The sequence below is a fragment of the Zonotrichia albicollis genome, chromosome 28 (assembly GCF_047830755.1).
Source record: "Zonotrichia albicollis isolate bZonAlb1 chromosome 28, bZonAlb1.hap1, whole genome shotgun sequence".
Classification (NCBI taxonomy): Eukaryota; Metazoa; Chordata; class Aves; order Passeriformes; family Passerellidae; genus Zonotrichia; species Zonotrichia albicollis.
In genome coordinates, this window is record NC_133846.1 from 2,356,058 (window position 1) to 2,368,109 (window position 12,052).

The following is a 12,052-nucleotide window of genomic DNA, read 5'->3' on the forward strand; positions in this document are numbered from 1 at the left end:
CAGCAGCCATAAAAATTAGATGTTTTTCAATTGACTGAGCCAAATAACTTCCATCTAAACACTCAGAGCTGGCAAAACAGCTCCTGGGGGTGCAAGTACTGAGCATCTCCTGAGTCCTTCCAGAGGACTGGAAAACAGCTCCTGTTTGGGACAGTTTTTTAAGGGATAAATAAAATGACCTGCAAAAATGATGGGTCTGGCCATCTGTCACTGATCCCAAACAATATGTTGGAATGGCTGAGAGTGTTAATACAGAATTAAAGAGGAAGATTTAATTGATGCCAATCAGCACAGGTTTTCTGTTAAGAAAACAGATCTTATCAAATGAACTGATATCTCTGGCTGAGTCCCACACTTGGCTGATAAGGGTGCTGGTGCAATGCTCTCCTCCAAGGGAATTGCATGGCTGTTGGGCAAGAAAATGGAGCAAAATAAAGCAAAATTCCCAGGAGATGTCCCAAGAGAGGAACCCAGCTGGACCAAGGCTGCATTCCCCACTCGCTCCTCCTTGGGCTCCCTGTGCTTTCTCAGAGCATCTTGCAACCAGGATGGGAGAGACACCCCTGGAAATGTCCAGCCCTGGGAGAGAACAGCCCAGGCTTGTTTCTGATGCTGCAGAAAGAAGATTTCCTGCCTTAATTCCAAGAGATTTAAAGTGTGGAATATCGTTCAGGCACCTGCACCCACCAAGGCACAGGCAGAGGTAGAGAAGCCTCAAACCTTCAATGCTACATCCAATTCACAGCAACTCCTTCCCCAACCCTACTGAAAACTCAAATTCCCAGCAGCCAGGGCCATTTTTAAGCCCAAATTTCTAATGTCTGGTTTTTGACCCAGTGCAACAGTGTGAGGTTAAATTGTTATAGAGACACAGTGGCAGCTCCAAGCAGCAAGGAGGGAGAAGAGGGTTCTCACCCCTAAATTCACAGAGATTTCAGGAGAAATGGGCCAGAAGGGTGGGAAAGGGAAGATGTAGAGTGAAGAAATCACAGGAGAGGAGGGTATTGATGGGGAGATGAAGGCAGAGCTGGCAGCTTGGGAAGCTGTGTGAAACCTCCGGCTTCCCTCCAGCCAAGGGAAATAACTGAGATTATTGGGGTACCCAGGGCAGGGTCTGCAGGCTTTTCCAACCTCAAGAAAGCTGAATCCCATAAAACCTTTGGAGGAGTTCTCACTCCTTGCTCCATGTTTAAAAACTATCTCTTCCTTCCCCAGCAGTTTCATTGCAAATACCTCCTGAAGCTGCTTGGGGCCATTTACAGATGGGGAAACTGAGGCACAGAGGAGCCCAGGGAGCAAATTTCTCACAGAGGGAGCAGGGACACATTTCCCTGGAGTACCAACTCAAACCCCCTGAAGGTTACAGCATCACCCCTGCCCACTCTGTGCACAGCTCTGTCACCCTGGTTTTTTTAAGATTTTCTAAGCCTTCTGATGTTGACATTCTTGTAGTGAACTTTTTCACACACTTTCTGTAAATAACTGATTGTTTTGCATTTTTAAATAGAAGAGGAGAAAGTTGATGGACTGTTGGTTTGTCCAGTGTCATTGGAGAGGTGGCATTGTCATCCTCCAATCCAGGATCACTCTTGGAAAACTATAAATGTTGGAGTCAGAAAATAAACTTCCCTTTTCTTCACCTTGAGAACAGCAGTGTGAGCTTGTGTTCTTTCGTGTCCTATAGTGACACAGCTCCTTCCTTGCACCAAGCCCAAGAGCAAATTGAGACTTTTGAAAACACTTTGAAAAGCGTGTGTTCATCCCCTCCGTCTTCCCTCCCAGCCTTTGGCTTCCCTGGAGCAACACCCCAAGCACAGACCCTGCTGCAAGCCCTGATCCAGCACTGAGCAAACCATGATAAAACCCCAAAGGATTTTCCTCCTCTATCCTCTATGTGGGAATGAAGTTGCAGGGATAACGAGGAAGCAAGGATGACGAGGATGCAGGGAAGATGTTGCGCTTTGGAGGAAACAAAGCAAAGCAGCTGGGCTGCCTCAGAATAAACCCAACTGCACTTTGAACCTTGTTGGGGTGAGCAGAGGGGACCACAGACTCATCTTCCACACATCCAACCCCAGCCCGCCCAGTTCAGAGATGCTAAAAATTGAAATGCAACCACTGAAGCAAAGCAGCAGAGCTCCAGCATGCTCAGAAAAGCATCGGAATCACAAGTGTGAAGGAAATGAATCATTCCTAAACAAACCCAGCAGCGCCTGCTGCCGTCGGCACGGCTGAGCCGGGGCTCTCGCAATGATTGTGCGGAGCCAGCAGGGAAAAGCAGCGGTCAGGGAGAATTCCAGCTCCTCCTGGCTCCAGTGAGGAGCTGGAGGAGATGGGAGACATGTTGGAATTGATTTGAGCGTGTCTTGGTTCATAAGGAGGAGCGAAGTGACGGTGCCCTGCGGGGATGCTCATGCGGGGAGGATTCCCTGCCCAGCTACCGAGCATCCTCAGCGCTGGAAATTCAGGCTCTGAGCAGTGATGAGACACAGACAGACCCTGATGAGACACACAGACAGACCCTGATGAGACACAGACAGACCCTGAGCCCTGTGGGTGTCAGGGCAGCTCGATAATCGTGGAAGGAAAAGCACAAACATAAACACGGGGTTTGTGTTTGTGGTGATTTTTGTCAGAACTGGGGATAGAAGGGCTCCAGCTCTTCCACACACAGGATGGTTTTCAGGAACACAAACTGGGATTCGCTGAGTGACAAAGAGAAGGAACCCTGAGATCTTCCCAGCAGGGAGCAGCCAACACGAGGGGACAAACAGCCCTGGGACAGGGACAGCATCACCCATGGGCCTCTATGTACCAAGCACCGAGTGAAAGCTCACCCAGTGGAAGCATCTCCATACCAAGCACCAGTGAGAGCTCTCCATGGCATCCCAGGCTCAACCACAGCAGGGCCAGCAGAGTTTTGCCTGGAGCAAGAGCTGGGAGAGGCCTGGAGATGGAGCTGGGGCTGCTCTGCAAGGATCCCATGGGGCTGGAACCCCTTTGCAGGAGCCCCTGAGGCTGAGATCCCTCACAGGGATCCCCTGGGGCAGGAGCCACTCTACAGGGATCCCCTTGCAGTGAATGTGTCCCTGCTGGGGGATGGCTCTGCCCTAAGACACAGCTGGGACTGGACAGCTCCTCCTGGTGCCAGTCTCATTTCTGACCTAAGGAACCCCCTGAAATGGGTCAAACACTCTCCACTGCTGGACAGCGATTCCCAGCTGGGATGAGGCACCTCAGGGCACCCAAAATGACCCCCAAATGTCCTTAAAGTGGTGATGGCCACGGCCCCAGGACTGTTTCCAAGAAAAAGAAGCACAGAGGTGCTCAATGCCCACCTCCCACCTCTGGCACAGGGACAGGGCTGATGCCACCCTGCACCCATCGGGATTGCCTGGACTCAGCCATGCAAACAGCACCCAGGGAAACGGGGAAAGGCACCAACATCCCACCCTTAACACATCCTCCAGCTGAACAGCACCCCAAAGCCCAGCCAAGGGACCCAGAGCAGGGAGGATGCAGGGCAGCAGCACCAGCTGCAGAGTGAGAATTCCAAGGATATGGCCCTGCCCAGAGTATCCTGTAACCACTGAATCATCAAATGCTTTGGGTTGGAAGGGACCTTAAAGATAATCTATGACAAAGATCATATAATATCCAGAAATCCCTTATTTCCCTGGGAAGTAAGTGTCTGATATGACTGCCCTTGCAGGAGGATGCTGAGGCACTGAGCTCTCCTCCCAGGTACACACAGAACTGAGACTGAAGGGCAAAATAAGGCACAGTTAAACCCTGTTTGCCTGTTTGCACTGCCAGGTTTGCAGCCTGCCCAGAGATCGTTTGCTGAAGCATTTAAAGCAGGGAAAAGCAAGCCCTGCTTCCCTCGGGCGGCGGTGGAGCCTCCGTGTGCTCGCACCAAGACATGCATATTTTAAAAGCTTGGCAGGAGAGGGCTCCAAACTACACAATTAAACAGATTTTACACACAAGGCTCCCCGTACAAGCCAAGCACTGCCAAACACCCTTTCCTTGTGTAAATCCCTGCAGGAGAGACCCTTCAGAGCAATGACCCAGGCTGGCTCCTTCCATTCTGCCAGAGAAATCACTTGTCTGCCCTTTGCCGCTGCCTAATTGTCCATAAACTGGGGATTAAAAACAAAACCGGCTCCTTTTGTCAAGGGATGGAGCAGGAACAATTGCCTGGGAGGAAATTTAACCCTCCTGGAGGAAAGAGATATCTGCAACCCTTGTCTGTGTCCACACGTGGGGTGGGATGGATACTGCTCTGCTCCGGCCACCCCAGGCACCCAAAGGGCATCTATTGTGCTGGAGAACAACAGAACCTTTTGAAGGAGCTCAGGCCTGAAAACACACACAAAAAAAAGAGGGGAAAGAAGCAGGAGAAAAAGGTGATGGTGTCAAAGAACCAAGTGGAGGGGACAAGTTGTGGCTGGTGCACCCCCCAACACCAAGGATGTGCATCAAGGGCTGAAACAGGGGAGCAGGTCCTGAAATACAGGCAGAGGGAAAGGGAGACTGGAAACAGGTCCTAAAATACAGGCAAAGGGAGATTGGAAACAGGGGAACAGGTCCTAAAATACAGGCAGAGGGAAACTGAGACTGGAAACAGGGGAACAGGTCCTAAAATACAGGCAAAGGGAGGCTGGAAACAGGGGAACAGGTCCTAAAATACAGGCAGAGGGAAATTGAGACTGGAAACAGGGGAACAGGTCCTGAAATACAGGCAAAGGGAGGCTGGAAACAGGGGAACAGGTCCTAAAATATGGGCAGAGGGAAATTGAGAATGGAAACAGGGGGACAGGTCCTGAAATACAGGCAGAGGGAAAGGGAGGCTGACAGCAGCGTGTGAAAAGAGCAAACAGGAGGTGCAAGGCTCTGCAGCACCCAGTGCCCTGTGTGGGGGTTGGAACAAGATGTTCTTTAAGGTTGTTTTCAGCCTAAACCTTCCTGTGACTCTGTGATGAACTGAAAGCATCCAGCTGCAGCCTCGCAGGGGTGGGAGCTGCCTCTTCCTCCTCACTGCCATCCTTCAGTGTCACAAAGGACACAAAGGACAGGGGCAGGACATTGCTGTGGGATTGCCCAGAGCTGTGCAGACCCTGCTCCCCTGCTCTTGGGGTGCTGGAAATCATCACCCAGAGTTGTGGTAATAATGCCTTTTCCTCCATTTAATGTAATGAGCCAGGTCTGGGCGAGCCCTTTGCCTCACACTAATCCCCTAATGCTGCCCCTCTAAGCACATTAGGGACAGGCCAGCCCAGCAGAGCCCAGGCTGCTCTGGAATCCCCAGTGGCTGCTGAAACACTGCCTGGTCCTGATGGGGAACAAGGCAGAGCCACTTAAACAGCAGCTGGCTGTGGAGAGCCCAGGGTTTCAGGGATCTCTGCAATCCCTGGCACAGCATGTGCAGCAGCCAGTGCCAGAGGAGCTGCCAGACCACGGAACAGAAGGCATTTATCAGAGGCACTGAATGGTTTGGGTTGGAATGGATCTTAGAGATCATCCATGGGACACCTCCCACTAGAGCAGGTGGCTCAGTTTCCCTCACTGAATGGCACCCATGAGACAGCAGAGATGGAGGATGCAAAGAGGGCAGAACATCCAAAGGATATCCCCAGTTTTCCACTTCCACTTTTGGGGGTGTATCTAAAAGACAGCAGCAGTGAATTTTTGTCTTTCAGTGATATTACTCAATAGTGAAAAGTATTTTTCTGAAAAAGGGGAAATTTAGGTCAGATATTGTTTGCCCAGAGCAGCTGTGGCTGCCCCTGGATCCCTGGAAGTGCCCAAGGCCAGGTTGGATGGAGCTTGGAGCAGCCTGGGACAGTAGAAGGTGTCCCTGCCATGACAGGGGTGGCACTGGATGATCCTTAAGGTCTCTTCCAACCCAAACCATTCTGGAATTTCACCAGAGCCAAACTGCCTTTAATCCCAATGGGTGAAGAGGTTTCCTTGTCACCTACCCCATAAAGCATCTTTTGCTGTCAATAAAACCCCTTTGAAACTCCTCTGCTCCTACAAAATCAGTCAGGGAGGAGTCAGGAAAACAAACCAACCCCCTGCAAGGTCTCTGCTTAATTTAGATGACAGAGAAACTGAAAATTGTTCTGTGCCATTTCAAGAACATGTGGTTTCCCTACCCCGTGCAGCTGCCACGGGGAAATCACCAACCCAGAGCTCATCTGCAAACTCCCCTGAGTGCCATGTTTGCACTGCTCTTAAACTCAGACCCTCCTTTTAGGAACAGGCATGTGGGAAAGCTTTAATAACAATAAAATTTAATAACAATGAAAGAGAATAATACTAAAAAGTGAGAGCTTGTAGGCAGAAATGACATTTCAGCCCTTTTCCCTGGGGAAAAGGCACACGGAGGTATGCCCAGTTATCCCAGACAAGGAATCCCAGTTACTCTGGGACAAGGAATCTCAGGTTTGTAACTTCCCCTGATGTTCCAGAGCATCTCCCTAATAAAGATCAAATCTTGGACCCTCAGCTCATGAAAACTCTGGTAGCCCCAATAAAACCATCACACCCCAGCAGCCAAGGAAGGGCTCTGATATTTTCCCTGAATTTACTGACTGTGGCTAAGGGAGGGTGCTGCAAACCATCTAGATCCTTCGGAGTCTGGGAAAAATCCCAGCTAAACTGCAATTTTGGCATGGCCAGCATCCCTCAGGACAAGGCCCCCTCTCCACAGCCTTGGGACTTCACAGACTGAGGCCAAATTTCTATTTGCTGTAGGTATTTAACAGCCTGCCTGTTCCATGTGCTACCTCAGAGGAATTTGGCTTTTTTTAACCCGAAATCCAGCAAAACTGAGCAAAGCTGGAGCCAAAGCTCTTGAGGCCAAGCTGCTTTTGGCCTGTGTCAGTGGCAGGGGCTGGATGGGAGCATTACACCACTGAAATCACCTTTTTAGCACAGAAATGAAGCAATCCAGCTGCAGAGAAGCAGCAGGGTTTTCCTCCTCCCACAGCACTAAAAAGCAAATACAATCAGAGGAGCTCTAGGATGTGATCCCACTTTATCTAACGTGTATAAAAATACCCGAGAGCGGCAGGAAAAGCTGGAGAATAAAAGTAAGCAGTGGAAAGCATGGGGTTTGTCTAAAAAAACCCAGCACTATGACTCCATTGAAGTCTCCCCCGTGCAGAGCTCACCTGATCCCGTCAGATGTCCCATGGCCCCTGGCATACACGTGAAGATGAAGCCGGTGATTTTTTTTCCCAGAGGGATTTTTGGTTATTTTTCAATCCTGATTTTTTTACTGTCCCCCTTGTTTCACAAAGCTGCCAAGGTTCCTCCCTGGCCAGGCTTGCTCGGTGCCAGCTCCCACTGGGTTTGGGGTGGTTCTTGGTGGAGCAGGATGAACCTCCATGCCCAGACTGCACTGCCCAGGTGGGGGACAGGTGGATCTGGGGGTGATTGCTGCCTGTGGGTGCTTTGTTGGGCACACGGGAGGAGCAGCAGGACAGGAACCAGGAAGGGGGTGCAGAGCCACGACGTCTTGTGGGATGGAGGAGCTGGAACCATCTGGAAAGGCTTTTTGCGGGAAGAGCGAGGACCAAGGGGGATGGGAGAAGGGATGCCATGACAACCTTTGGGGGTTTCCCAGGAAACCGTGGTCGCCATGGCAACTGCATCACTCCGGTCGGAATTAGTGACTTCCGCTGGAAGGCGTGTTCGCCACTTTAATCTTCTGGTGATAAGCGGCTGCAGCTCCTCCAAAGGCATCGCAAAACGAGGGGGAAATATCCCTTTGTCTCCGGCTGGGCGGGTTGGAGGCTCCCAGGCACGGCGAGGAGCCCGTCGTGGATCCCGCTCCGTGCCGACATCACTCCTGAAAACATTCCAGTCTGCCTGTCCTGTCCCTCCTCCCGCACACATCCCCGCTGCACGGCCACAGACTTGACATTGGAGGAAATAATTCCATCAGGTTACAGGGGAAGGGAATCCAGAATAGAAAATGAAGGCTTAGGGAGGTTTTTTTTCTATTTAAATCAGCATTGATTGCACTCGGTCTCTGACCAGACTAGAATTTCATAAATGATCTAATGGGAAGAAAAAGGAAATCTGGGATGTGCCCGTAATGGCACATCACATGTTTCGATATTAAGCATCATTTAACGATGTGGTAACAGAGACTCTCTGCAGAATTAAATGGTTATTTCCTCCCAGCCCCCTCCCAGTACTCTCTGCCTCATGTTTTCCTCCTTCCTCCACCCAGTCCGAGTTTGTTAATCCAACAAGTTATCTTATGTGATGGAAGGGAGATTGGCTACACACTGCCCTTAGGGAAAGAGGGGGGAATTCAGGAGCAAAGCAAGAGGTTCCCCAAAAGCCCAAAAAGCAAAGCAGCCCTGCAACACGTTGCAGAGCAAACACCTGTTTTGACAGTGAGTGTGGCTTGTCTTCATCTTCCTTCTCTTTACCCTTTAGCTGTCCTCTTCTTCAGAGAATTTTAAATCCTTTTACTTTTGGATCTTTAGAAAGGAAGGATCTAAAAAAATAAAGGTATAAAAACGAGGGCACACACAGGACCGACGATGGTGCATGTTCCACACAACACCGACACACAGTCACTTTGCATTATTATTGGTATTATTATTATTGGTATTCTTTCTCTGCATCCTCAGATTTTGCTGCTGTTCGTTTGCTTTGGGTTCGTTTTAAACATCCGTAAAGATCTTTTTGATGTTCACACAGTTGGGATTGTTTGTGGTTGTGCAGTTGCCTGCTTTAAAGGCAGCCTGTTTGAATGCACTGTGGTTGATCCCCCCTTCCTCAATCACCATGTACTCGGACTTGCTGAGGGTGGAATTGCTGCGAGCCTTCTTCATCTCCTCGCTGGACGAGAGGTGCTGGCAGCTCCCGACGTGCATGTACTGGGCTTGTTCCTCACCCTCCGTCTCCCGGTGGTAGAAATAATTGAAGTTGGAGACGATGACGGGCACGGGCAGGGCGATGGTCAGCACGCCTGCGATGGCGCACAGAGACCCCACGATCTTGCCCCCAATGGTGATGGGGTGCATGTCCCCGTAGCCCACGGTGGTCATGGTGACCACGGCCCACCAGAAGGCGTCAGGGATGCTACTGAACCCCGAGCTGGGGTCGTCGGCTTCCGCGAAGTAAACGGCGCTGGAGAAGAGGATGACGCCGATGAAGAGGAAGAAGATGAGCAAGCCCAGCTCCCTCATGCTGGCCTTGAGGGTCTGGCCCAGGATCTGCAGCCCCTTGGAGTGCCGGGAGAGCTTGAAGATGCGGAAGACCCTGACGAGGCGGATGACTCTGAGGATGGCCAGGGACATGGCTTGCTGGCCATTGCCTTGCCGCTCGGCCAGCTCCGTGCCCAGCGTGATGAAGTAGGGGATGATGGCCACAATGTCAATGATGTTCATGATGTTCTTGGAGAAGGTGGCCTTGCTGGGGCAGGCAAAGAAACGGACCAGCAGCTCGAAGGAGAACCAGATGATGCACAAAGTCTCTACCACAAAGAAAGGGTCAGTGAAGGACGACACCATGGAAGCAGGCGAGGATGAGGAGTTGGTGAAGACATCAGGTGGGAGAGGGCCTCCACCTGTCCCGAAGGTCCCCCCAGTTCCCTCATAGTCATGGTCATCCCTGAATTCAGGCAGGGTCTCCAGACAGAAGATGACAATAGAGATAAGGATGACCAGGACAGAGACGATGGCAATGCCTCGGGCCGGCCCAGAGCTCTCGGGGTACTCGAAGAGGAGCCACACCTGGCGCTGAAACTCCTTCTCGGGAAGCGGCCGCTGCTCCTCCCGAATGAAACCCTCGTCCTCCCGAAACTTCTCCATGGCCTCCTCGCCGAGCTGGTAGAAGCGGATCTCCTCGGAGAAGATGTCGATGGGGACATTGACGGGACGCCGGATGCGCCCGCCCGACTGGTAGTAGTAGAGGATGGCGTCAAAGCTGGGACGGTTACGGTCGAAAAAATACTCATTGCGGAGGGGGTCGAAGTAGCGCATCCTCTTGCGGGGGTCCCCCAGCAGCGTCTCGGGGAACTGAGCCAGGGTTTTGAGCTGGGTCTCGAAGCGCAGCCCCGAGATGTTGATCACCACGCGCTCGCAGCACTCGTGCTCCGCAGCGCCCGCGGGCTGCCCGGCGGGCACGGCCGCCGCCGGGGGCTGATCGTAGCGCTCCCCCCCGAGCAGCGCCGGGGGATGCTGGGGCTCCTCCAGCAAAGGGTCCCCGCCGCCGCCGCCGCCTCCTCCTCCTCCTCCCACCACGGTCATGCTGCCTTCCTCCCCTTCCTCGCCCTCTTCCTCCGGCTGCTCGGGGCCCGGCTGGGGGGCGGCGGGGGGCGGCTGCTCGGTGTAGCCCAGGTTGTGGTGGCTGCTGCTGGAGCCGCCCCGCGGCTGCCGGCCGGCGCAGGAGGCGGCCGGGGAGTAGAGCAAGCTCCGGCGCTCGTCCATAAAGGTGTGGGGCGGAAGGGGAAAAGGGGAGGAGGGAGGGGGGATCCGAGAGGCGGCAGCCGAAGCCTCTTCTTCCTCCTCTTCCTCCTCTTCCTCCTCCTGCGGGCGGAGAGGGAGCAACAGCCGCCCAACTCCTCCAGCGGCTGCCGCTGCTCTGAAGAGCTGAGGCTCTTCTCAAAAAATCCGCCCCCAGCCCTGGCACCGCCTCGCTCAGTCACCGCTCCCGGAGACACCCACCGGCCCCCCGGCCCTGCCCCGCAGCCCCCCGGCAGCTGCGGGCACCCCCTGCCCTGCCCCGCTTTGGGGGAGCCCCATCCGCCCCCAGGCAGCGCCCAGGGGCTTCAGGCTCCTCCCGGGAGCATCCTTCGCTGCCAGCAGGGAGAGGGGTTTTTCCTGGCAGAACCGCTGCCTAGAAAGAGTTTTTCTGCCCTTCCCCAGGTGAAATGCGATTTTGGCTCTGGATTTCGGCGTTTGCCTGTTGGTTTTCAGCGGCGGTTTCACACGGTGGGAGGCTGTGGGCAGTGGAAAGCCGACAGCGCGGCCAGACCCAACAGTTGTTTTGAATCAGCGTCTGGGTTAGGCTGGGGATTGTTTTTCTCTGTCTAGGAGAGCGTGTGCATGTGTGTGTGTCCATGAGTGTGGGTGCACACGTGTGTGTGTGCGTGTGCTTCCCCCACCAAAATAAACCCAGAAGCAAAGCTGAGCCAGCCCTCTACCAAGGAGGTGCCAGGCTGAACCCAGACCTGCATTTCAGACTTTCCATCAAGAAAGCCAAAACCTTTCTATTTCTTTTTCTTTCTTCCTCCCTTCAATTGATCTTCTTAAGCAAATTGTTCAATTGTGAGCAAAAGGGAGTTTTTCAGGCAAAAACCTTCTCTGTAGGAGCCCAGAGGTGGAGAACACTCCATCCCCAGAGATGTGCATCCTCTGATCTCTGCACTCCCAGCTCTCCCCCAGATCCCTATTTTTCTAACCCTCTGCAATAGCTGAAATGCTTTAACCCCCAGCCATGTGCCAAGGGGGTTCAGGCAATCCTGGGAGCTCCCAGCTTGGGGAAAAATAATGGAATTGTTTGGGTTGAAAGGGACTTTAAAGCTCATCTCATTCCACATCCCTGCCATGGGCAGGGACACCTTGCACTGGACCAAGAGCTCGACCATGAAAGGGGAGAGGAGAGGAGAGGAGAGGAGAGGAGAGGAGAGGAGAGGAGAGGAGAGGAGAGGAGAGGAGAGGAGAGGAGAGGAGAGGAGAGGAGAGGAGAGGAGAGGAGAGGAGAGGAGAGGAGAGGAGAGGAGAGGAGAGGAGAGGAGAGGAGAGGAGAGGAGAGGAGAGGAGAGGAGAGGAGAGGAGAGGAGAGGAGAGGAGAGGAGAGGAGAGGAGAGGAGAGGAGAGGAGAGGAGAGGAGAGGAGAGGAGAGGAGAGGAGAGGAGAGGAGAGGAGAGGAGAGGAGAGGAGAGGAGAGGAGAGGAGAGGAGAGGAGAGGAGAGGAGAGGAGAGGAGAGGAGAGGAGAGGAGAGGAGAGGAGAGGAGAGGAGAGGAGAGGAGAGGAGAGGAGAGGAGAGGAGAGGAGAGGAGAGGAGAGGAGAGGAGAA

General features: G+C 53.0%; 1 protein-coding gene across 1 annotated transcript; it reads right to left on the reverse strand.

Moving 5' to 3' along the window:
- Positions 1-7,326: 7,326 nt before the first annotated feature.
- KCNA3 (potassium voltage-gated channel subfamily A member 3) lies at positions 7,327-10,704 on the reverse strand. The gene has a single exon (XM_074528426.1). The coding sequence runs from the start codon at positions 10,458-10,460 to the stop codon at positions 8,691-8,693; it is 1,770 nt and encodes a 589-aa protein (XP_074384527.1). The 5' UTR covers positions 10,461-10,704; the 3' UTR covers positions 7,327-8,690.
- Positions 10,705-12,052: the final 1,348 nt, after the last annotated feature.

Excerpts from the sequence above, each read along its gene's own strand:
- KCNA3 (XM_074528426.1), bottom strand. The coding sequence starts at position 10,460 with ATGGACGAGCGCCGGAGCTTGCTCTACTCCCCGGCCGCCTCCTGCGCC.